Source organism: Drosophila albomicans, chromosome 3, assembly GCF_009650485.2.
Source record: "Drosophila albomicans strain 15112-1751.03 chromosome 3, ASM965048v2, whole genome shotgun sequence".
Taxonomy (NCBI): domain Eukaryota; kingdom Metazoa; phylum Arthropoda; class Insecta; order Diptera; family Drosophilidae; genus Drosophila; species Drosophila albomicans.
The window spans coordinates 23,083,064-23,105,565 of record NC_047629.2 but is presented as its reverse complement, the minus strand read 5'-3'; the positions used below and the strand labels follow the sequence as shown (position 1 = coordinate 23,105,565).

General features: G+C 42.4%; 8 protein-coding genes across 14 annotated transcripts; 3 read left to right on the top strand and 5 right to left on the bottom strand.

Annotated features, from left to right (window-relative positions):
* Positions 1–46: 46 nt before the first annotated feature.
* LOC117567966 (ubiquitin-fold modifier-conjugating enzyme 1) lies at positions 47–855 on the bottom strand. The gene is made up of 2 exons (XM_034248275.2): positions 646–855; positions 47–585 (listed from the first exon to the last, which is right to left on the bottom strand). Exons 1-2 carry the CDS (start codon positions 766–768, stop codon positions 211–213), a joined length of 498 nt encoding a protein of 165 aa, XP_034104166.1. The 5' UTR covers positions 769–855; the 3' UTR covers positions 47–210.
* A 202-nt stretch (positions 856–1,057) lies between these two features.
* On the bottom strand, positions 1,058–4,369 carry LOC117571981 (transcription factor grauzone). 2 transcript variants are annotated; one of them, XR_007955128.1, is made up of 5 exons: positions 4,163–4,369; positions 3,105–4,105; positions 2,661–3,042; positions 2,003–2,598; positions 1,058–1,200 (listed from the first exon to the last, which is right to left on the bottom strand). XR_007955128.1 is itself a non-coding variant. In XM_034254489.2 (4 exons), the coding sequence occupies exons 1-4, from the start codon at positions 4,277–4,279 to the stop codon at positions 2,326–2,328; spliced, it is 1,773 nt and encodes a 590-aa protein (XP_034110380.1). In that variant the 5' UTR covers positions 4,280–4,369; the 3' UTR covers positions 1,506–2,325. The 2 variants fall into 2 exon arrangements, 1 of the variants encoding a protein (XP_034110380.1); XM_034254489.2 differs by lacking the exon at positions 1,058–1,200 and having other exon boundaries at positions 1,506–2,598.
* On the top strand, positions 1,269–6,607 carry LOC117571984 (monocarboxylate transporter 13). 2 transcript variants are annotated; one of them, XM_034254491.2, is made up of 4 exons: positions 1,269–1,447; positions 4,856–4,969; positions 5,029–5,502; positions 5,567–6,607. In XM_034254491.2, the coding sequence occupies exons 2-4, from the start codon at positions 4,892–4,894 to the stop codon at positions 6,425–6,427; spliced, it is 1,413 nt and encodes a 470-aa protein (XP_034110382.1). In that variant the 5' UTR covers positions 1,269–1,447; positions 4,856–4,891; the 3' UTR covers positions 6,428–6,607. The 2 variants fall into 2 exon arrangements, with proteins under 2 accessions (XP_034110382.1, XP_034110381.1); XM_034254490.2 differs by lacking the exon at positions 1,269–1,447 and adding an exon at positions 4,447–4,599.
* Positions 6,585–7,542, bottom strand: LOC117571987 (proteasome subunit beta type-6). Its single transcript, XM_034254495.2, has 3 exons — positions 7,397–7,542; positions 6,863–7,337; positions 6,585–6,802 (listed from the first exon to the last, which is right to left on the bottom strand). The coding sequence occupies exons 1-3, from the start codon at positions 7,439–7,441 to the stop codon at positions 6,654–6,656; spliced, it is 669 nt and encodes a 222-aa protein (XP_034110386.1). The 5' UTR covers positions 7,442–7,542; the 3' UTR covers positions 6,585–6,653.
* A 60-nt stretch (positions 7,543–7,602) lies between these two features.
* On the top strand, positions 7,603–9,050 carry LOC117571985 (exosome complex exonuclease RRP42). The gene is made up of 5 exons (XM_034254492.2): positions 7,603–7,740; positions 7,792–7,988; positions 8,048–8,213; positions 8,277–8,565; positions 8,623–9,050. The coding sequence occupies exons 1-5, from the start codon at positions 7,684–7,686 to the stop codon at positions 8,802–8,804; spliced, it is 891 nt and encodes a 296-aa protein (XP_034110383.1). The 5' UTR covers positions 7,603–7,683; the 3' UTR covers positions 8,805–9,050.
* LOC117571986 (ER membrane protein complex subunit 7 homolog) lies at positions 8,816–9,862 on the bottom strand. The gene is made up of 3 exons (XM_034254494.2): positions 9,292–9,862; positions 9,103–9,231; positions 8,816–9,048 (listed from the first exon to the last, which is right to left on the bottom strand). Exons 1-3 carry the CDS (start codon positions 9,766–9,768, stop codon positions 8,929–8,931), a joined length of 726 nt encoding a protein of 241 aa, XP_034110385.1. The 5' UTR covers positions 9,769–9,862; the 3' UTR covers positions 8,816–8,928.
* A 102-nt stretch (positions 9,863–9,964) lies between these two features.
* LOC117571980 (putative ferric-chelate reductase 1 homolog) lies at positions 9,965–18,381 on the top strand. 3 transcript variants are annotated; one of them, XM_034254487.2, is made up of 8 exons: positions 9,965–10,116; positions 15,094–15,561; positions 16,238–16,575; positions 16,638–16,789; positions 16,853–17,474; positions 17,529–17,641; positions 17,813–17,968; positions 18,038–18,381. In XM_034254487.2, exons 2-8 carry the CDS (start codon positions 15,104–15,106, stop codon positions 18,149–18,151), a joined length of 1,953 nt encoding a protein of 650 aa, XP_034110378.1. In that variant the 5' UTR covers positions 9,965–10,116; positions 15,094–15,103; the 3' UTR covers positions 18,152–18,381. The 3 variants fall into 3 exon arrangements, with proteins under 3 accessions (XP_034110378.1, XP_051862045.1, XP_051862044.1); XM_052006085.1 differs by lacking the exon at positions 9,965–10,116 and adding an exon at positions 13,098–13,117 and having other exon boundaries at positions 17,840–17,968; XM_052006084.1 differs by lacking the exon at positions 9,965–10,116 and adding an exon at positions 13,098–13,117.
* On the bottom strand, positions 18,373–22,107 carry LOC117571979 (FAS-associated factor 1). Of its 3 annotated transcripts, none has more exons than XM_034254485.2 (14): positions 21,951–22,107; positions 21,627–21,695; positions 21,268–21,556; positions 21,077–21,202; positions 20,816–21,005; positions 20,547–20,751; positions 20,393–20,478; positions 20,213–20,334; positions 20,005–20,150; positions 19,789–19,943; positions 19,579–19,727; positions 19,248–19,522; positions 19,064–19,183; positions 18,373–19,007 (listed from the first exon to the last, which is right to left on the bottom strand). In XM_034254485.2, the coding sequence occupies exons 1-14, from the start codon at positions 21,993–21,995 to the stop codon at positions 18,846–18,848; spliced, it is 2,139 nt and encodes a 712-aa protein (XP_034110376.1). In that variant the 5' UTR covers positions 21,996–22,107; the 3' UTR covers positions 18,373–18,845. The 3 variants fall into 3 exon arrangements, with proteins under 3 accessions (XP_034110376.1, XP_034110375.1, XP_034110377.1); XM_034254484.2 differs by having other exon boundaries at positions 21,077–21,217; positions 21,283–21,556; XM_034254486.2 differs by having other exon boundaries at positions 21,283–21,556.
* Positions 22,108–22,502: the final 395 nt, after the last annotated feature.

The window sequence follows — 22,502 nt, the reverse complement described above, 5'->3', positions numbered from 1 at the left end:
CTTGAATATTCTTAGTAATAAAATAATAACCAGTACACTTCAATCATTTACAAATGACGGAAAAACTTTTATACAAGGGATTTGAGACAGCGTCGTACAAAAATTAAAATATATGTATAAAAATGCATTAATTTGTAAGAAACCGGAACTCAAATAGTTGCTATAAATTGTCTAATAGGGAATTTTGTTCACAAAGCTGTTGCTGCTGCCTCACGACTTTTCCTTGTACGTGATGATGCCCTTCTCGATTAAATCAGGCACTTCGACAGCCAACCAAGGAGCCAGACCTAAGGCCATGGCATGAGCAATGCCAAATTTGGGCACATTACGAGCCCACAGCGGCTTAAAGTGATCCGTTAGGCAGATTTTGCCACCGCGATACATTTTGGCCGTCTTGCCGTCGAGTTCGGGCAGCGCTATTTCCGGTGCCGTGGTCGGATACGTAACGGGAATGTCGAATTCGACATCGAATTCATATTTGAGGAGATTGTGCATATACCAGCACTTGCCGAACCATTTGGTGCCCTCCTTGTTGGACTCGAGACGGAACCAATCGCTGCCCGACTGCTTGTTGTTCTCCACATACTGCAAATGCAAATTAATTATTCAGATATTGTTGTTATTGTAGCTGAAAAGTTTGCTTGCCTTAATGAGCGCTTGGTATTCCTCTTTGAGGCGCTGCACCCAAACATCTTTCTCACGTGGCCCGGCACGGATTTGTAGCAGTGGTATGCTGCTCAGTGTTTTTCTGGTGCTATCGTCGACCATTGTTTTTAAATAACAACAATTATAAAACTATAAACACAGCTGTGTGGTTGTGTGTGCACCAGTATGTGTGACACGTCGTATTAAAAAAAAACAATGCAACTTAACAGTTTCCTGCAATGTTATTAACAGGGAGTGCAACAGTTTTTGCTTTGCTTTGCAACATTTCTGGAAAGAACTTAATTATAATTTTAACATTTAGTACATACTTAAATATTTAATTATAATTTAAAAAATAAATACAATTAATGCTTAATTTTAAAATATTGAAATGTACCACTGTTAACTTTCTCTAACAGCGAACTGCTTGCACCTTCAAAAGCTGCTTGCTATGAGACTAGGTGAATAGTTTCTTCAACTAACTCACCACAGGTTACCATTTGGCGCCAAAAGTGAAACATGCAAATTTTTTGAATGCCAATCTTTATTTTCAAGCTGTGTGGGTTTTCTGTTAAGTCGAAGTCAATAAATACCACAACACAGCGCCGAGCCAGCCAAACAATATTTACTCGTTGTGCGATAAGGTTCTTTCAGACCCTAACTAACTAAATAAAACCCCAATCAAGAAGTTGCGCAGACATAAAACAATTGTAAACAACAGTGACAGTCAGAAATTAAATTGGTCTGCAGTAAAACTAATACTATATATAAAAGAAAAGTTGTATTACGCATCTGTAGACAGGTAAGTGTTCATTTATTTTTTTTTAAGTAAATCCATTCAGGTGGTACTTCAGTTGGGTATTAATTACGTTCTGCACATGTTCGTTTGTCACGTTTTACAATGCGATTAGAAATTTTAATTTCACAATTAATTAAATGTGATGCACGGGCCGGCAAAAGGTCCTGAACCCCCAAAAATAAAAAACAAAGAATAACGTCAACTAAAAATCACACGAAAATATTCCATTGGTAAACACGAATTTACCGGAATTGTGATTTTTTTTTGTGCAAATTGAAAACAAAAATTTGTTGTATGTCATCGTGCCAAGTGAACCATTGGCATAATTTGGAAGATGCTGGCAGGCGGCAATCAGAGACACAACAACAAGAAAATACACCTTTGAACTGATAATACGAATCCGCTGATAAGCTTCACAGAATCCACTTTGCAACTGACTTAAACCGGTTCATCCAACACTTGAGCATGATTATGTCTTGTCTAGGCTCGGCTCGGCTCAGATTGGAATCGAATCGACCGATCTCGATCGTTCGTCAAAAATAATAATAATAAGCATACTTAATTTATTTGCTCCGGAATACTGAACCATGCTCTATATGTATTCAACGACATAACGTAACCACGCAGCTTCGACCTTAATGTGTTGTTGATAACGCGTACCCAGAGAGCTCTGTTGTCTTATACCAGTTCGAAATGAGCTGGCTGTCTTAAGGAACCAGCTGTAACCGGTTTTGAAATGGTTTTCCATTAAACGCTTCGCTTTTCAATTAAAAATCGCAGCTACAAATTGTTTTTTAAACTTTATACACTCTCTGATTACGCCCCCGAAAAGTGGGCACGTTTTCAATGTTGTTCGATTGATTACAAAAAGGGCACTTGGATCAACACTCCGACGACAGAGCGACAATGTCGCCAACAACGACAACCGACGCCTCAGCGGCTGCCTCCTTGGTGCGCTCGGTTGTCTTGCGCACGCTGACCGAGATAATGGTATCGGAGTTACGATGTCGCGCCTGATGCTGATGATGATACTCCTGCCACTCTTTGAAGTGCATCTTCTTGCGGTGCGCATGCATGTTGGCATTCGAATTGAAGGTCTTTGGGCAGTGCGGACAGGTATACAGAACTTCGCCTGTATGCGTCGTCATATGCTCCTAAAACAACAAAAAATTGTTTATACAACTCTGAGTCACGCATCAAACTCTTCTATACTTACACGCAACTCATTGGGCCGCTTAAAGGCTTTCTCGCACATGGGGCATTGATGCGAACGTGCCGTGTTGTGTGTATACTTGATGTGATGCTGATGCGCCTGCAAACTGGGCGAAACTTTTAGGCAGTACTCGCATTGTATGGGCTGGAGATTCTCCGCTGTGTGCATCATTTTTATATGCCGCGCCAGCCCATATTTGGTGGTCAGCGTTGATTCGCAGAGATCACACTTGATGACCTTTTGCGGCACACCCGTGTGCTCCTCCATGTGACGTACGAGAGCCTCACGACCTCGTACCGACTTGCCGCACACATCGCAAATCTTGTCAAACTTGCGCAAATGCACCAGCTTCACATGCTGCTGCATCAGATATTCATTGGGGAAGCTATCAAAAAAATAAATTATATATGAATACATTTTAATTTAGCTTAACAACTTCAGACTTACGTCTTGCTGCAGCTGGTGCAGTTAACCAGCCACTGCTCCTTGGGAATGTGTGTCAGCTTGTGGCGTTCGCAGACCACTGCGCTGTAGAATTTCTTTGAGCATTGCTCGCACTGATAGAGACGTCCACGCTGTTTGATCTCATGCATGCGCATGTGCAGCTCCAGGCTGCGTCGATGGCCCATCACACGCTGGCAAATGTGACACTTGAAAAGTTCGGGGTCCTGATGCCGACGCAGATGATCCACAAGCACGCCGCGCTTCCAGAACTTGCGATTGCAGCACAACGCATAGCCACGCTGATTGTGCTCCTTGCGTGTGTGAACTAAGAGCTCAGTGAAGTCCTCCATGGCACCATTGCAGATTGGACAGATGACTTTGTAGTGATCGCGTATATAGTCATTGAATTCTTTCGATTTGGCCATGTTGTGCACACTGTCGCTAGGCAGCTTTTTCGGTTGTTTAATCACCTTCAGTTTCTTGGCACAGCGTCGTTTCTTCGTCTTTGTCTTCCGTACTGTTTTCGTTTTCGGTTTGGGCTTGACGGCCACCTCCAGAGTTTCGCTTTCGCCGCCCACACTCTGCTGCAGATAGTCTGACATGGTGTGCTCCTCCTCATCATCTTGATCTTGCTCCTCTAGCACATCGGCTATGCTTAAGTCCGCCTCGGGAAACTCAATTTTGATTTCATTGAGATTGATTTGCTCCAAAACCGCTTTAAATTCGCTGCTGTCAATACATGTTGCTTCTTCTGGCGGCAATTGCTTCCGTGGACGCCCACGTCGCCGCTTCACAGCTGCCGCCACACTCTCTGGAGGAACAGTCTCTTGCTTAATAACATCGCGTGGCAGCAAAAGAGCAGCTGTGTTTGTTGTGTTTTCACTTTCTTTGGCGACATTTGCGGCTAGTTGCTTGTGTGCCTGCTCAACGCTTTCATAGAAGTTGTGAAAGGCAAACAATTGATCCCAGCAAGCGCCACACACGTGTCCGCTGGCGTCTTTAGTCTGAAAAAGTCTCAGCGTTGAAACCATGTCGAATAAATATATTGAATGCTTTTTTACCTGTAGCCAAAAGTGCTTTTCGATGATTTCATTCATTTGCAGAATTTGAGCTTCAGTGGAACCAAACTGAATATTGCCAATGGCATCATCCGTGCACTGTGTGCACAGATAACACATTTTGTTCAAAATCAAAATATTTCCACCAACAATGTGTTCAATAATTGTCCAGAATCTCCGATAGCGGGCATCATCACAAGCGAACAGCTGTTATGCCGCAGCGCTGCCAACTTGCTATAATTTAAATACATTGATATTTGCTTTTTTTGCGCGAGTTGGCAGCATTAACGACTTTGAACTAAATTAAACAATTTGCGTGAATTTTTATTAGATTTGTGTGTGGCGCTTAATCAACGCAAATAAATGCGAGTGAAATGCTAACAAAATGAATAAAACTTGCATTAGCATTTCGCCAGCGCATTGCGACATTTCACATCACTGTAAGTGTTCAATTTGCGCTTTGTTTATTTGCATTTCGTTTTTTGTTTGTCTGTCTGCAGCGCTTTGTTGCTATTTTATATTGCTGTGTAACGTATTATTTTGTTTTTCAACTTTGAGTTTGTTTACCCCTTTGAGTACCGAATTGGCAGCCATGTGATCAAACAAATGCGATAAGACTGATAAGCATATTAAATATAATTAGCCAATTTCTTATATAGTAGCTTAGTTAATCTTTTATTTGTTGTTATCTTTCAGCTGCTCTTGCTCAAGCTTGAAATCAGATAATACACCATGGATGTTCAGACAACACGCATCGTACCCGATGGTGGCTATGGCTGGATCATTGTCGCCGCAGTCGCCGTCATTAATGTAAATTTAAGGCGCAGTTTTCAAGGAATTGCTTAATAATAGTGTACATTTCATTGCAGATGACAAATCAGTCAATTTTATCGGTGTTCGGCCAACTCTTTGTGGGTGAATTGCGTCGCATGCAGGAGGATACTTTTACCGCCGCGCTCATCACCAATCTCAACAGCTTGGCTCTGAATTTCTCGGGTCTCTTCATTGGTCCAGCGATCAAGAGCTTCAAGCCACGCAATGTGGCAGCTTGCGGCTGTTTGCTGGTCTCCTTTGGCTTGGTGCTCTGCTCATTCGCCACACAGACATGGCACTTTATTGTGGGCTATAGTGGCTTTGTGGGCTTTGGCCTGGGCTTGATTTCGCCATCCACTTTTATGGCCATCAATTCGTATTTTACCACCAAACGTGGACGTGCTGTAGGCGTATCTTTGGCTGGCGCAGGAGTTGGCCAAGTTTTCATTCCGCATGTAGTCCGTTACTTTATGGTTAATCATGGATTTCGTGGCGCAGTGCTTGCCATGGCATCGCTCTCGCTCACAGGGGTATGTCTCCTTAGTTTACCTTCTTAATGAACTACTTAACTAAAGTTTAATAAATCTTCTTTAGGTCTTTGGAGCTCTGTTCCTAAAGCCATTGACTCCCGCTCCTGTCAAGCACAACAATCGCAAGCACATGCAGCTGCTGGTGGACAAACAGGACAAGTCGCAGACTAGCATCACCATTCAACCTCTGCAAAGCACTTCTACCCCAACCAAGACTGACGAAACGCTGTGCGGCAGGATGGCTCATCGTTTAGCTCAGGCCATGGACTTGGAACTGCTCAAGGATCTCGTCTTCTGGAGCATCATTGTGGGCATGGCTTTGGTCTACACGGCCACCATCAACTTTACCATGGTCTTCCCCAGTTTCCTGCAACACACAGCCCAGCTCGACAGCCAACTGGTGGCCACCTGCATGTCTGTAGTCGCTGGCGCTGATATCATTTGTCGCCTGCTCTTGCCCTGCATCACAGATCGGTTGCGTATACCGTATCGTGTGGTCTTCCTCCTTGGCACAGCGGGTCTGCTTTTCGGTCGTCTTTTGCTGGCTGGGTCCACCAATTTGGGCGTCATTATTTCCATGTCCGTTTTAATTGGAATGACAAAATCAGCGACGGTGATCAACAACAATCTGACAATCTCAGCTCATTGCCGTGCTGATAAGCTAGCTGGAGGGTTGGGTCTGAGCATGATAAGTAAAGGCATCATTGTGATAACAATTGGTCAGCTCCTTGGCTGGATTCGTGATTATGCAGACTCATATGTCATCTGTTTGTACGCTCAAGCAGTGTTACTACTGCTTGTGGTCTTGGTATGGACTCCAGAGATTTACTATCGCTTTAGAAAACAACAGCAGCACAATACTTCCAAGTCCATGGAGACTACTTACATGTCACCCGAGCAGGCTTCGTCGAACTCGCGTGCATAATTTGAAATGGGATACGGACTCAATTGCAAGGATGTGATATAATTTACTCTAGTTTGTAATCCACTCATCCTCTCGACGTATTTATTATCATATATATATTGTAGATTTTTCGACTTTTGTATTCCATCAATACTCATCAATAATAAAACATAAGCTATACCATATTATTACAAAACCAAATTATTATTATATTGTGAATTTCGAATTCATTTCCCTTTTACATAGTTTAGTTGACAAAGCTTTGGGAGCCCACAATCGTCGGCAGCCCAGACTCTGTGTTGTAGAACAGACGACGTTCAATGCCATCCTTGGTGATGATGCCAATGCGCACGACGCCGCCAGAGCTACCATCATGGAAGATGGCATGTTGCACAGCTATGAAGATGAAGAAGCAATTGTTAGAATGGGATATTAAAAAATGTGTACTTTACAAACCCTTCTTGACGAAATCCACACACTCCTCTTTGGGCATACCCTCACGATAGTGTTCACGCACAAAGCCATAGATAAAACTAGATCCAGAGCCGCCAATTGTGCAAGCCTCATGGGTCAACATGCCTCCCAGGGGAACACTGTAGACCTGACCGCCACGCTCTTCATCCCAGCCGGCCACAATGATACCAGCCAGCAGTGAGTCGCGATAATTGTAGCAATAGTTACGGAACTCTGATGCTGCCTCCCAGACAAGTGGCTCCTTGTTTGTCTGATTGCGATGATAATTCAGCGAGTAGGCAACAATGTCAGCTATAGCCTGTGTGTCGGCTGCAGAGCCACTGCGACAGCAGTAGATCTTGTCAGAGATTTGGGTCAATTTGTCAGTCACACGATTGGCAACATAAGCTCCAGAGCTGGTACGAGAATCGGCGCCGATCACAACGCCGCCATCGAACTCTACGGCCATAATAGTTGTCTGCGTGCAGAACAAGCGTTATTAATATGTTCCTGGTTAATTGAACTGCTAGAACTTACTCCTGTGCTGACGGGAGTATCGGTAAAATCGTAATCGGGACCCATGATGACTTCTTTATAATAGCTTTTGAAATTTGTAATTCGTGAACACACAAAATGCAGAGTGAAATGACTGGCTTGTTTTTGGCAAGTGTTGCAAGGCAACTAAAAAGCTGTAGTGTTGCTTAATACGCCGGGCAGTTGTGTATTTCGTAAGCTTATCGATATAGTTATCGTTATCGCTATTGCACATGTTGAGTTTGTTTTGATGCAGTTTGAAATATTCACATCTTGTTTATTGAAGTAAAATGGCTTATGTTGCACTTAGTGAAGCAGAGAAAACATTTATCTTGCACGGCGTAGAGGTAATTAATTGAACCTCATCTGGAATTGCGTAATTAATAGTGGAATTACAGGAGGATTTCCGCTGTGATGGACGCTCTCGACGCGATTACCGGCCCATGGAACTGGAGACTGGTCTGGTCAGCAATGCCAGCGGTTCGGCACGACTCCGGCTTGCAAACACAGACATCTTAGTGGGTGTCAAGACAGAGATTGATGTGCCTAATCCACTGACGCCAGAGTTTGGCAAACTAGAGTTCTTTGTAGACTGGTAATGATGCTAAACCAAAGTTCTCTTTGTAATTTTATTAAGTTGCTTTACTTTTTCAGCTCTGCAAATGCCACACCTGAGTTTGAAGGACGCGGCGGCTCAAATCTTGCGCAGGAACTCATACTGTCACTGCAGAATGCCTACGAATCACCCTTGGCTTTTGACTATCGCACTTTGTGCCTGATACCAGGGCAACAATGCTGGAAACTTTACATTGATATACTGGCAAGATTTACCGAATTTCAAGCATTCTATGTACATCAGGCTAATGTCAAGTTCTTGGTTTAGATACTTGAATGTGGTGGCAATCTGCATGACGCCGTTTCCTTGGCTGCTAAGGCTGCGCTTTACAACACGAAACTGCCCCGTGTGACGGCAACGCTTTTGGATGCCGGCATTACGGATCTAATCATCTCGGACAATCCATATGACTGCACACGGATTGGTATTGATGCATTGCCCCTGCTTGTCACCGTGTGCAAAATTGGTGACTACTGTCTGGTGGATCCAACGGCCGAGGAGGAAGTCTGTAGCACTGTCAGCATGGTGGTTTCCGTCTCTATGCGTCAAGACACACGTAAATGATTAAGCATTTTAGTTTAAATCATATTTATAGTTATTGCTTAACCTGCAGCATACCTCTCTGGCACTCATATGACGGGCGGTGGCTCAATGCATCGCGATACCATGCTAAACTGCATCCAATTGGGTCTCTCCATGGGCGAGCAACTGAATAAACTGCTGCTCAAGATGCTGCAGTCAGAGGAAACTCGCGTGGGTCCCAAGCGACCCAAAACCGTTGGATTTCTTAAATAAATCAGTCTTACTTTATGGTATGAAAATTGTGTTTAATTAATATATTTCTTCTTGACATTTTTTGACTATGAATGGAACATGAATTCTCTAACAGCTAATGGCTGCTTCAATTACTTTACTATGCTTAATTGCGTTTCTTGGTTTGTTTGCTGGCTGCAACTGGCTTCTTTTCCTTGGGCTCGGGTTGTTTCCCCGACAGCAATGAGGTGATCATCTCGCTGATTTCAGGCATGTCGTTGGTCATCTATGATTAATAAGTGAAAATTACATGGTTTACTTGGGAGTAATGCTCGCTTACCTTAGAAAACTGCATGTTCTCGATTTCTTTCTTCGTTTCGGGGTCATTGATCATCTTGGGCAGCACGAGCATCAACAGCAAAGGCAAAGCCATCATCAGCACCATGGGGCTGAACAGGAAGTCAGTGATCTAGGGTGGAAAGCAACAGCATTAACTGATTATGCAATGCAGCAATTACTTTCAATTTACCTTCCACTGCTCCCGAGTTTGGAAATATTTGAAACGCATAAGGGGTTTCATACGAAGTGGATATGGCACTTGCACTACCTGTGCTGGTTGAATGTAATTCACTTTACGTGCACGGAACTTGCCTTTGGGATTGATCTCCACGCGCACTGGCTCATAGAATATATCGGGGTGATAGACGTCGAGGACATAACTGCCCGAGGGAACCCCGCTTATTATGAACTGTCCATCCTCGCGCACAAATCCCTTGTACTCGCCATTGTTGATGCTAACGGACAAATCATTTTGCCACTTGTTGCCTTGGGGCAACTGGACAGCGAGTCCTTGGCTCGCACCTCCGGGTCCAAGATCGGGAGCGTACACTTTGCCCTCGATGGTGTAGTAGCCGGAGATTTCGTCGACGAGCTCATCTTGGCCGATGACAATGTCACTCGTGCTAAGGCCTACCAGTAGGGCCAATATTAAAAGTTTATAGCACATTTTATTCTATAACTTTCTGCGGGCAGCGCTTAATTGAAAAACTTTTATTGGACAAAAAAAATGAACACATCAGATGTTTTCTGCTATCGTTAATCGTTAGCTGCGAAATTATCGATGGTGACTGGTGGTTACGTTTGCTGAATTCACCACGCATGAACGCAATTCACCTCTATCGCCGCAGCATGCGCCTGCCCAATTGGAACGAACTTATTGGACCGTCAGTTGCAAATTTGAATTCAAGGCGCGCGGTCTTGTGCGCGGCGTAAAGCGGAGTATTAAATACCCAAACAAACAAAACAGCATATTCGCAGAGCGAGCGGTTTAATTTTTCTACACAATAAATTCTAGGTTAGTGTGCGTTGTGTCCAAAAAAAAACAAGTTTGGCTAAAGAATGCTGCCCAAGGAATTCGCGTGTTCTACATACCAAATAAAATAAACGAGAATATAGTGATCAATTAGTTAGTCATACTTAAGATTGCATGCAATATGCAAATGTGCAATTTAAAAGTGAAATTACACTTGAAACAACAAGAAAAACCGCACCCTAAATAACAAATTTGCGGAATGTGCGCTTTAAACGGATAACTTGTTTTCAAGTTTAGAAGACAAACTTGCGTTGCAGAGATTGTTAATACAAATAAAAAGCAAGAAAAAAAACACAAAATGTTTTCAAAGTCGCAGATAACAAATATACTGTGAGAGTCTTGCGCGAAATGAGACAATAACAACAATAAATATTCATATGCGAGCGAACGATGCTATTGTTGTTGTGCTTCTATAATTATGTCGCATGTTGTTGTACCGTAAAGTAATTGTACTGGAAACCGGTTTCCAGTTATGCCAGCCAATGATGCTGTGCACTAGTATGAGTGTCTTATTGGCGCTCCGTCATTCCCTCTCTGTCGCGCTCATACGCTTGACTGTGAGTGCAAAGCTCTGCCACCGGCAGCTGTCTCACACACACTCACACACCGATATATTGCTACTGGTAAACTCGCATGTTGGCTGATTTTCAATGGCAGTTGCATTCTAATATAATGGAAAATACAATAATTAATGACACAAGTTTTGCCTTTACTATGGCTATGATGAGAGAGTAACAAAAATAACATAAACCTGAAGTGTGTGTGATGTCAAGTGTCGCGCATGCGCAATGCAATAGTTGTTGTTGTCTCTGCAGCTGCTGCTGCCGCTGAAGATGATGATGTAAACAAGGCGTAACAATAAAAGAAACAAAGTGCAAGGCAAAAAGCAGAAAGCAATAAAAACAAAACTACAACTGTGGTTGCGTTGTGTGAGGGAGTGTAAGAAGTGTTAGAGAAAGAGGGGCGGAACGTGTTTATCTTAAGTGTGAACTGGGGAGTGGACAGCGAACGTGACGTTTGCCGTTAGCAATTGGCACACTCTTCCAGCTCGCACACACCTGTGCTCAACTCCACTTGACTTAGCTTGTCTTCTTCGCTCTTGTTGTTGCTGTTGTCGCATATTTATTTCACACAATTCCTAAATTGCTGATAAATCAAAGTCGCTTTCTATTTACAAAAGTTACAACGCTTGCACACGTGTGCGTGTACCTCTGTGTGTGTTAGTGTGTGTATGACAAATCACATTTCACACATTAAACACATAGAAATGTCTCGGCTATATAGTAACTATTTTAATAATTGTTTTAGCACAGCTTTTAATAGCAGCAATACGTCCAATAACATTGTGACGTCATCGAATTGGATTTTTAAATGATTTTCAATAGTTTCGTTAGCATTATCGTTTTACTATACAGCTGTCAAGTTTCCCATTCCAATCAGATACCAGTGTTGAGTGTGCTCGACAGCAACATACCTCGAAATATCACACATACGCACTGTTGTCCGTATATTAATTAAAAAGTTCTCAACTAATTGCAATTCTTAGTCTTTTCTACTCTATTTTTGCCATAAAAAAGTATAGCATTGAACAATAAGAGCAATTGTTGTTTAATTTTTAAATGGCGTTTTTATCACACCACTTTAAATAATAGTTTCCATACCAAAGTATGGGCTATAAAGAGCGGCGAGTACCTTTTATATAAGTGCAGGGAAAATTTCTTATAACTTGATTAGAAATGCATATAAACTAAACACTTAGCATTTATGAGTCATAATGGGTTATTGAATTTTTATTAAAATGTATATAATATTATTGATATTAAGTTTCTTTAAATATTAATAGAATTATTAACTAGAAAATTAGGTGGAACACTCATATTGGTAACTAGATAGTTTCTTGGCCCACACTACACGTGCAGCGAAGCTAAAATTATTGCTTTACTATCACATATAATCATCACCATATAGTAATCGGTACTACTTTTATTTGTATATGGATTTGGAGCAATAAAGTGATTACAATTAACGCCAAGTCACCCAGATATGTACAATCTTCAGCCCCATCAAAGCATAGTTCTATGTTGACCAATCTATCTTGTTTACCAAACTTTAGTTTCCCCCACCTAAATCCTCCAACCACGCTGTACTAATTTCGTTTGGATGTGTACTTAAAATGCAATGACCCTTTGGCTTTTGTGTGCCTAGCAAAAGGGCGAAACTATGTTTAACCCAATTGTTGTGTTAGTTGTGGCACGCGATGTCCAGGCCAAAGACCGACCGTTGCCGAGGTGTCCAGCGCCTTGACGAAAGCCATCACAACCATTCCTACCCCAACTGACCCATTCGCGTCGACTAAAAAGTCGATTTCCTCAGCGCATGTTAATAAGAAAATTGATTTGAGACAATTGAAAGAACTTTACATTAGCAGTCAAGTGGAAAAACAGTTGTTTTTTTTTCAATTTTTAGATTGCAGCGGGAAGTAGTTGGTATAGCAATTATATCTTATCTGCGTGCAATTAAGAGCCTTGTTTAAATACGTTTTGTATGTAAGCACTCGATTGATGACTTTCTTTAGTCTTATGTTGTATAATTAGAGCAAAATTAAAATGAAGTGAAGTGAAGTGAACTGAATCATCATTGCCACGAGTAGAGAAGGTTTACGAACCTTGCCATTAGGGTCAACATAACTGAGCAAACCAAAAAAAAAGCGGCCAATTCAACTGCGTTTTGCAAAATGTTGATTAAACCAATTAGAGCTCAACTGTCAACTCTCAACGTAACACTCGGCTAAATTGTACAAGTACACACTGTATAGTATATATATCTCGTGAGTTGTAGAAAATTGTGATTGGCAACGTCAAACTGGCTTTAACAAGGGCATGGGCCTGTCGTTTAGCTATAGACTCGACTCTATATAGCCCCTATGCGATTAGAGTCAAGTCGAGACAAGTTGTGCCGAGTCGCGTTGAGTCAAGTGTATGAAGTATGTGCCCACATAATGTGCCATTGTATTGTTTCATGTTTTCTGTAGTTTCGTTTTTTTTTTTTATTATTTTTTGGCTTGCAAGTTGCAAACGGTTAATCAGTTTGGTCTCACGTTCGAAAACAAAAGCTGAATTCCGTCATGGACTCTTTGGGGCCAATGCCCACTACATACATACGAGAGAATTGTACAGTAAAATAGTTATTAATTTTGTGCCCGAGTGAAATTGCAGTTTTCACTTTGTGACCTAAACTAACTAACATAGCTACTGTAAATAGTCCTCTCAATGAATGAGAGAGAGAGTTGCACAGATATTCGCAAATTGCATTTTGAAAACAGGAAGTGTGACCAGCTTTATTAGCAGATTTTATCAGTTACATTTATTTTTACCCTTGTAGCCCAAAGGTGTCTGAAAAAGTGAATGTGTTTTTTGTTTTCTGGGGAATGTAATTTATGCATGATAGCTACAAAACAAAAGTACACGTTTATATTGTTTCTTATTAGATAAATCAGGCAAAGGCATAAATGCCTTTCTTACTTTCAAGGTTGCCATCAAGTTCAATGTGAACGCCCATTGTGAGGTGAAGCTCAGCTCAGCTCAGTTTTGCTTCGATTCGATTCGACTCGAATCGTTTATGATTTGTTGTGCGCTTTGATTTTGGGTTAATACCGAAAAGGCGTTTAACAATGACTCGCCGTCGGATTTGCGCTTTAATTCGCGCAATTCAATTAACATTTTGTGTGTGTGCTTGGCATTTCAGAAAACAAAGTGACTTTTCAAGAAAATTTGTTAGTATACATGTGTATCGAGAGCCCGTTTACTCATTTTTTCCCGTCGTATAGACATTAAATCAAGGCGCACACACGACTCACAACTATATAACGCTCAAGGTTACGCGCATATGAGATTTTTTTAAAATTCAAGTTCAATTCGAATTCTTTAGATCTTTTTTTTTATTAACAAAAGCGTTATTTCCCCCACACGCCTTAAGTCGTTGACGATGACGACGCATCGAAGTTTAACTCGATGCTGACGACGACGACGTCACCGTGGCCGATGAGTAGGCGCTTAATTAGCATGCTTAGCTCATGCGCTGTCTGATCTGCGACGATCATGGAGCTGTAAAACTGGATACGATACAGTCATCAGCATTCACTTGGGCAAATCCCAAACTCATTCACTGTCAACTATGTTTTCACAGTTTGTTTTGCATGAATTGGCAGCGCCTTAAAATCTGGTATGGCAACGCTGCTGAAAATTCTGTTAGCAGCACCATTTCGCAGCACTCTGGCAGCATCGACAGGAATTTTTAAGCATAAACATTTTATTACTCAACTCAATTCATGGGAAAATCACGTTCTGAATCATGTCACAGGAGTTGACAGCGGAAATGACTAAAATAACTGAAAGTCCACACGTTTTAGCCAGATAATGAGTATTAATGTGAATTGCCTGCATAATTAATTGGCTAATTTAATGCGGTGTAAGCTAATTACTTTGTCGCTTATCGCTGCCCCCTTCACCACATACCATACTGTATAAACAAACACATATTACGTATACGCAGCGAAGCATAGCGAAAGGCATGAACAAAACTATAAACGATAAACAAAACTAAAAGCTAAATGCTGTTAAATGTAATAAAACATTATTTAATAGCTGCGCGACTATTTAAATAAAAGACTCGCATGTAATAAGCGTTGACAACAATCTGCAAGTCGCATTCTTATCAATTCCGATAGCAAATTTCTGCTGAATGGGAACGAGAATTGGTCGTGTATCTAGACTAGAAAAGATGATGTTAACCATGCCACGATAAACATGCCTCGACGACTGCAATTATATTATTGCTCTGGGCTAATTAAACAGGTTTCTAATAGTGCGGGGGATGACATAAGACATAAGGGACACGCTTGCTGCCCACTTGAAGTTCAACTCGAATAATGATCGTTTGTTTGTCTCTCTTCCTGTTCAGGTGCTTAAAGATGTCATCGACGACGACGACGACGATGGCGCTCGTTGCGCTGGCCGCACTGCTGATTGCCGCCACAGTGCATAGTTTGCCTCAAGGTGCACCGGAACACGTTTGCGACACAATGCTGCCGTTCCATTCGAGTGGCAGAGATCTACCCCAGAACAGCGTCTCCCCCTTCGGCATTGAGACCTCCACCTCTGTGGTTGGCCAGGGACAAACGTTGCGCGTGGATATCACTGGTGTGCCGGCGGGTTTAACTTTTGGCGGCTTCATGATTCAGGCACGCAATCGCAATCCTCCCCATCAGATTGTTGGCCAGTTCAGTCCGTCGCGCGATGGCACCATCAAGCTGATGAACTGCGAGAATTCCGTCAACAACTCTGCCACACACAGCAATGCCGGAAACAAGCCGCAGGTCAGCCTCGACTGGCAGTCGCCCGTGGACTTCCTGGGTCAAGTGGTCTTCAAGTGAGTGCAGCTTTAGTATAACTTCTAAGTGGTCTAAGATGTCTCAGTTGTAATTTACGATATCTATCTTCATTTATGAAAACTTCAATTTCTTTAAAAACATCAATTTGTTCGTGTCTTCGTTAAGCACTAGTTGAAATATATGCTAAGGCTTATATCTTAGTACTTTGAAAGACTTACTGCAGTAAACTATCTTGATCAAAAATTTCAGTTTATAGCTTCAATGAATTTGGACAAAGAAATTTACATGTACATTCAAAAATTTCGCTTCAAACATGATGATTAAATTTTTTTGTTGTATTAGAGATGTATTATTTTGTACAAATCTAAAATGTATAACAAAAATTTCATATACCATTAATACTACGAAAATCAAATTATTTCAAAATACGATTAGTGTCTGAATGACACATGACAAACTATATATAACTGAGTTAATTAATTACTCCGATCGGATGACAATCTTAATCAAGAATCTTATTTACTTATTTAGTTGTGTTATATTGTTTTCCAATTATAGTATTTTTCCCACATAAATAAACAAATAGAATAATTTAACTACAATAAATCCCCTCAACCTGAAAGTCTCAGTGGTTCTGTATTGCCCCTTTGTAGTTTAGTAGCTTAATTTCGAACATACAACCAAATAATAATAATAATGTATTACTTTCAATAGTGCCACCGTTGCGGAATCGTACCACAACTTCTGGGTGGGCATTCCCTCCAATCCCGTGCAGGTCGTTAGACGCGATGCCCCTGGCCTGGCACCACTGCCCACCACGAACCCGCCCACCAACTTTAACTTTGCCAGCACACGTGCTCCTTACGTGCCACCCAGTTATGTGGTGCCCAATGCAAGCCCCCTCGTCGAAGACTCTTTCTACGATGGCTGCGGACAAACAAAAACCTGCTTCGGTTTTCCCGATGGCTGTGTGGCCAGCAAATCCTGCAACGGTCTCTCGGCCGTCACCGTGCGCGGGGACATCTTCGAATTCGAGTTGCGCTCTGGCAAAGGTGAGTGGCGACAATGAAATCTTAAACTAAGTGGAAAAACTTAAATGCTTTTAATTTTGCAGGCAGCGATGCCGCCTATGTGGCGCTGGGCTTATCCCATGACGCCAAGATGGGTGAGGATCTGGCCACCGAGTGTGTGCCCGAGAACGGACGTGTGAATCTCTACTCCTCCTACACCGCCAACAATCCTTTCGCCGCTGTACGAGGCAGTGTGGTAAGTATGACAAAGAGTTTTCCACTATCTGCGATAATTTCTTACTGAACAATAATCTTACAGTCACAAAACTCGGCACGTTTGCTGAACGCTTCCTTTGTGGATGGTGTTATCTACTGCAAGGTGCAACGCGATGTAGTCACCACGGTCGAGGGACGCACCTTTGACCTGAAGAACGGCGCCTATCACTTGCTTATTGCCACTGGCAAAACCTTGAAGGACAACAGCGTTGGCTACCACGACATTGGACGCCTGCCCTCCGCGCAGCCCATTAATCTGGCTGTGGTCCAAGACCTGAGTGGCTCCTCGATGCTGTTGGTGCGTCTTCATGGTGCTTTCATGATTGCCGCCTGGATTGGCACCACTTCGCTGGGCATCATCTTTGCGCGCTACTTCAAACAGACGTGGGTGGGCAGCCAGACCTGTGGCAAGGATCAATGGTTCGCCTGGCATCGCATGCTCATGGTCACCACTTGGACGCTGACTGTCGTGGCTTATATTTTGATCTGGGTTGAGCTGAAGCGTGCTGTGTGGCATGCGCATTCCATCACTGGCCTCATCACGGTCATTCTCTGCTTCATTCAGCCCATTGGTGCGCTCTTCAGACCCGGACCCAATGACAAGTCGCGTCCCTACTTCAACTGGGGACATTGGCTGGGCGGCAATCTGGCGCACATTCTAGCCAGTAAGTGAAGGAATCTTAAACTACAACTATATAAATACTTCCTCTTGCTTGTAGTTGTTGCCATTTTCTTCTCGGTCAAATTGCCCAAGGCGGAGCTGCCCGAGTGGATGGACTGGATTCTGGTTGGCTTTGTGGTGTTCCATGTGCTGGTGCATCTCATCTTCTCCGTAAGTGTGAAGTGTGCTCTGCGTGACTTGTGTGTGGTGCCCTTCAAATCATGTCCAGACGCATCCTGTCGCATGCCCTGTACACAGTGTCATTAAATGCTCCATTCATTTTGTTACTAATTCATTCATCGCTCCGTTTCGAACTGAGAGGCTACGTCCATTAATTCCTAGATCTATTTGTGCATGAATCATTGGCAGGTGTCATCGATAGCATCGGATCGTGAGCAAAGTCAGCGTGTTAACACCTTCCAGATGGGTGAAGTGTCGCATCATCATCAGCATGCCATGCGCAATGGCATGAGCATGGAGCGTAAAATGGATGCACCGGTAGGTTGAGCTTAACTTTATGGTTTATTGGAATCCTTTACTCACTCCTTCGCTTTCTCTTCTTTGCAGTATGGTGGCCTGAGGAAGGGTCTGTTGGGTGTCTATACGATTGTGCTGGCGCTGTTTGTTGTGGTGCTGATACTGCTTGTGGTGCTGGCGCCCATCGAGAAGGTCTTTGGTTAGATGGATGGATGGACTTTGGTGCTATATATAATATAATCTCTGTGTCCGCTCTCTGTACAGTCCAATACTCGTGTAGGCTGCAAACTTGATTGTTTTATTATTTTACTTAACCCAAACACACACAGTATGTCGTTCCGCCCTTGTTTTTTATGTTGTTATGTGTAAAATGAAAATATGTAGAAAAACAGAAAAGAAAAATGAAGTGTGCGCTGGGGCATGCGTTTTCAGTACATGTTATATAATTTATTATTGATAAAGTAAAACAAAGCCAACTTAAATGCCTTTCTTTCATCTCTTGAATGCTTAACTAACGCTACCAGTTACGGGTGTGTGTGTGTGTGTATAGGGGTTGAATGGGGGATATAGTTGTGTTGTGTGTGTTTGTTTGTTGGGGGTGGCAACATAAATCGCAGTTGGTGCTAATCTAAATGTATATGTGTGTGTGTATTTATATATATATATATATTTATAGCTGCTGATCTGCTCGAACCTAAACTCGATTTCGTAAAAAATGTTTGCTCATAAAACTACAGTCCAATTCGGCGTAAAAGTGTTTGTTGTTCCGGTTGTTTGTTGTTGTGGTTATTGTGATTGAACATAAAACACTAGTTCTCTTTCACGTATCTTAAATCCAAAATGAAAACGAAACTCTTAAAACGAACATCTGTAAAACGATCATCGATAAGAATGCAAATCAAAATCGTTCCTCCAATATGACAGTTTCCTGCGGATACAGCTTGAGGCTCTCAAGCGTTTGGCTCGCTTCGATGGCGGTCAGATCACGACGTGGCCAGCCGCTAAACACTTTGTACTCATCGATCAGAAATCCATTGGCCGCCACAAAGTTTAGCAGGTCCTGTAAAATAAAATTTCATATAATAATTGCTCAACTCAGCTTCGCTGTGAACTCACCTGGAGTGTGTCACGTGTGTAGAAGCGACGCTCCAGGTGATCGCCAGTTGGCTTGCGCACACGTATTTTGGAAATGTTTGCTTCATGCTCGGCAGGCTCCTGAGGTAATGATTGCTTAGCCTGTCAAGAAGTATTAAACGCTTTAATGCATACCCATAAATATATAAGTTTTAAAATAACTTACCACTAATCTGATGGATTCACGTCTAGCATCTTCTTCGGCACGCTCGCTTTCAATGCGCTTGCGCTCGGCTGCTTGAGCCAATTCCTTTTGACGCTTCGCTGCCTCTTTGGCCATGTCGGCTTGAAGCGTCTCCTCGTATGCCATGTCCTGCTCGGCCTTAACCAGATCGCGCGCCGCACGTTCGTTTTCCTCGCGTATCTCGCCCTGCAGCTGTTCCTCGTACATCACTGTAGTATCGAAGAGCCGCGACTGTAAATCAGCCAGCCCAATGTTGCCTAGAACACATCGAATTATTAGTAAATTATGGGAATTAAGAAGTGGGCCAACTTACCATGAATCACAGATAAGACCTCGCATGTCTGCCGGCCCATCATGCGACTCTTGCCGACTAGCATAATGGCGGGCAGCTTGTCTAGCTTGATATTTCTGGCCGTCAATGAAGCGTTGCTATTGATGCAGGCCGTCAGTGACGACAGGAACCTAAGGCACAATCAAATACAAATAATTATAAGTTTTAATAATAAAATTCAGATCTGCTCACATATCCTTGTTGCTCTCGTACGTCATGTCCCAGCCATATAGCACGAAATTCTCGCGAAATGTCAAAATGATGCCCTCGTCCTTCATGAGATGATCACAGAATACATTTGTCAGAATACTCTCGCCATGATGCAAATAGATGGCCAACAGTTTGCGCTACAAGAAATGAATTACAATGAAATGATTTTGAATTTGCAACTTTTAAATCTATAGTTACCTCCTTGGCGGGCTTGTGGCAGGCCAGTCGCAGTGCATCCTCTAAGCTGCCTATGAAGAAGTCAGCATGTGGCTCACCAAAGCGTGCTCTATAGTTCTCCACAAATTGTGCCGAGCCGCTCGTCTCATCGTTCGTATTGTTGCTAACTAAAGATCACAAAAAAACAGTTATACAATCATCTTTAAATATGGTGCAAAGTGAAGCTTACTCAGATGCCTGTTCAATGGCTGCACGGGTGGCGAATCTGTGAATATGTATTCCGAATTGTTGAAGTCTGTAGCATCCTCAAACTCATCCGCAGAGCTTTCGCTGTCCAGATTGACGACATCCCTAAATTTAATCACAAAATTTGTTATTTTCATTTTAGCAAATACTTTTTAATACTTACGAGCTGTTCAATGCATTGGAATTGTTTTGCACGCGATCCGCAATATTGCGCACCACAAACTCATGATTCTGTTCAATGCCCGATTGCTGAAGAGGAAAAGCAAGAGATTACTTAAGAGATCAATAACATTGTAAAGCTTTGTTGTCAAACTCACCGCCAGAGTGGTTTCGTTATCACAACCGCTGGGCCAGCCGGACCATTCCTGATGCCGCACTGGCGTATTGGTAATGTAGTAAACTTTTGTTTTCAGCTCCTCGATTGTTGTTTTACCCTCCATACTCAACGTAGTGCGACGTCCCTCCGGTTCCACCACAATGTGCAGCTTGAATATCTTATCCAAGCGCTGTGTACTCTCATCTCTGAAAAAAATGCAATGAAATTCGATTAGACAATTTGAGTTGGTTTATATCTAGTGCTGCTTACTGTTCGGTATCCATGAAACCATCATCGGTTAGATCCACAAGTATGAGCTCATTCTCTGGCGCCAGGCCCAAATTGCAGAGCTGTGTCTCGGACAGCTGAGCTTCACTAGCTCTGGACGGTGGCCAGCCACGTAAGGCCTGGCGACATTGTGGTACATTAGTCACATCAAAGATCTTTCGCTTCAGTTGTTCTGCCAAGGAAATATAGAGTTTCTCTTAGACATCTGAAGATGAGAAGCAGAGAGCACACTCTCTTACTTACCGACAGTCGCCAGCGATTGTATGCGTATCTGATAAATTTGCTGATTAAAGTGTATGTTGAATACCAAGATGTTCTGGTTGTTGTTCTGCCTTGAGGGGTCCAAGTTGATGCTCGACGTCAGCTGGGCTAGCAATTGTGACGCTATAGTAGATACACGTTTCAACACGAGGGATTCTCTCTCTATTACTCACTCTTTCTTAACTTACTTGGAAACATGCGTGCTCCCTGCGATGGTCCGGGCATCTCATCATAATTGAATGGCCTAAACCCATTGGTGTTTGCTGCTTGTTGTGCATTCAGATTGGTATTAAGATTGGCATTGGGATGTGCTGCTCCTGTTCCAGCGCCAACTGCAGCTGCTGGAGATACTTGGGCATCTTGTGCGATCGCCTCGGGCGGATGATGATGTATGGGATTGGTATTGGGACTCAAATTCGCCAACGGCGCATCATCTTGTGGTATTACACGGCTGAGTGCTTCCTACAGAACACAACAACGCAATTTCATTTGACGCATGTGTAATAAGAGACAAAAGACTCGACGCACTTACCACAAGATCCCAATTTGCAGCTTCCAGATGCGAAAAGGCTTCACCCACATCCTCGATGTTAGTTATATTCTGTAGGTGTGTTTGTTTTAGTGTATATTTGACATTGAAATTCAATTGAGTTACAAAAATTCATCCAAGAAGCCAAGACGCAGACACCCACACATTCACACACTCACTTATACGCACATGCACACACACAATTGCAGACACATTGAAAATGTGCGCACTCAGCATTTGGATTTTTAGTGCCCAGCTCACACACACATTCATAATAATAACAGAAGTTTGGAGCGTCTAGCGGACATTTGTTGTTGTATTCCTCACCTGGAAACTGGCCAATGTTTCTTCTTTGTCCTGGTTGTCCGACATTAGTGTATTTAATTGGTATTTCGAATTAAAACTAAAGTACTACTAATTTTTCACAAAGAAACGACTAACGACAAGTCTGATGTAAAAAACATTCGCCTGTTAACGCAATGTTAATACAAAACAAGAAATCTGTTAATGTGCTATGTGGCTGGTACGCAGTTTGTAATAACAGCTCGCAAAATGTGAAAAATTGCGTAGTGACGCAGTAGTGTAAATTATTGTTTTTTATTGAATTTGTTTTTGGATGCTTTTTTTAATTCATGAAAGCATTGACTTTGAAATAGTACTTGAATTGATGAGAAATAATTTTGCTCACTGCTGTTGCGCTGCATACCAAACAATAACAGTCTGGCGATGGCAGTCTCATTTCGATAATTAGCTTGCTGCGTTGTTGATATTCGATAAATGTTTAGGCGGAAAATTTTAAACTGATATAATTTGTATTAGTGCATTTGAATTTTATTTTGCCTCTGTAAGGTAAATTATAAGTTAAATATTATGTACATG

Excerpts from the sequence above, each read along its gene's own strand:
- LOC117567966 (XM_034248275.2), bottom strand. The coding sequence starts at position 768 with ATGGTCGACGATAGCACCAGAAAAACACTGAGCAGCATACCACTGCTA. Across the intron at positions 586-645 it reads AATACCAAGCGCTCATTAAG|TATGTGGAGAACAACAAGCA; the intron begins GCAAGCAAACTT and ends TTGCATTTGCAG.
- LOC117571981 (XM_034254489.2), bottom strand. The coding sequence starts at position 4,279 with ATGTGTTATCTGTGCACACAGTGCACGGATGATGCCATTGGCAATATT. Across the intron at positions 4,106-4,162 it reads AAAAGCACTTTTGGCTACAG|ACTAAAGACGCCAGCGGACA; the intron begins GTAAAAAAGCAT and ends AGACTTTTTCAG. Across the intron at positions 3,043-3,104 it reads TGCACCAGCTGCAGCAAGAC|CTTCCCCAATGAATATCTGA; the intron begins GTAAGTCTGAAG and ends TTTTTTTGATAG.
- LOC117571984 (XM_034254491.2), top strand. The coding sequence starts at position 4,892 with ATGGATGTTCAGACAACACGCATCGTACCCGATGGTGGCTATGGCTGG. Across the intron at positions 4,970-5,028 it reads CCGCAGTCGCCGTCATTAAT|ATGACAAATCAGTCAATTTT; the intron begins GTAAATTTAAGG and ends ATTTCATTGCAG. Across the intron at positions 5,503-5,566 it reads CATCGCTCTCGCTCACAGGG|GTCTTTGGAGCTCTGTTCCT; the intron begins GTATGTCTCCTT and ends AATCTTCTTTAG.
- LOC117571987 (XM_034254495.2), bottom strand. The coding sequence starts at position 7,441 with ATGGGTCCCGATTACGATTTTACCGATACTCCCGTCAGCACAGGA. Across the intron at positions 7,338-7,396 it reads ATACTCCCGTCAGCACAGGA|ACAACTATTATGGCCGTAGA; the intron begins GTAAGTTCTAGC and ends TTCTGCACGCAG. Across the intron at positions 6,803-6,862 it reads TGTGGATTTCGTCAAGAAGG|CTGTGCAACATGCCATCTTC; the intron begins GTTTGTAAAGTA and ends TCATCTTCATAG.
- LOC117571985 (XM_034254492.2), top strand. The coding sequence starts at position 7,684 with ATGGCTTATGTTGCACTTAGTGAAGCAGAGAAAACATTTATCTTGCAC. Across the intron at positions 7,741-7,791 it reads TTATCTTGCACGGCGTAGAG|GAGGATTTCCGCTGTGATGG; the intron begins GTAATTAATTGA and ends GTGGAATTACAG. Across the intron at positions 8,214-8,276 it reads AACTTTACATTGATATACTG|ATACTTGAATGTGGTGGCAA; the intron begins GCAAGATTTACC and ends TTCTTGGTTTAG.
- LOC117571986 (XM_034254494.2), bottom strand. The coding sequence starts at position 9,768 with ATGTGCTATAAACTTTTAATATTGGCCCTACTGGTAGGCCTTAGCACG. Across the intron at positions 9,232-9,291 it reads AAACTCGGGAGCAGTGGAAG|ATCACTGACTTCCTGTTCAG; the intron begins GTAAATTGAAAG and ends TTTCCACCCTAG. Across the intron at positions 9,049-9,102 it reads AGAACATGCAGTTTTCTAAG|ATGACCAACGACATGCCTGA; the intron begins GTAAGCGAGCAT and ends TATTAATCATAG.
- LOC117571980 (XM_052006084.1), top strand. Across the intron at positions 17,642-17,812 it reads TGGTGCATCTCATCTTCTCC|ATCTATTTGTGCATGAATCA; the intron begins GTAAGTGTGAAG and ends ATTAATTCCTAG. Across the intron at positions 17,969-18,037 it reads AGCGTAAAATGGATGCACCG|TATGGTGGCCTGAGGAAGGG; the intron begins GTAGGTTGAGCT and ends TCTTCTTTGCAG.
- LOC117571979 (XM_034254485.2), bottom strand. The coding sequence starts at position 21,995 with ATGTCGGACAACCAGGACAAAGAAGAAACATTGGCCAGTTTCCAG. Across the intron at positions 20,752-20,815 it reads GGTTTCATGGATACCGAACA|AGATGAGAGTACACAGCGCT; the intron begins GTAAGCAGCACT and ends CATTTTTTTCAG. Across the intron at positions 19,008-19,063 it reads ACACACGTGACACACTCCAG|GACCTGCTAAACTTTGTGGC; the intron begins GTGAGTTCACAG and ends TTTATTTTACAG.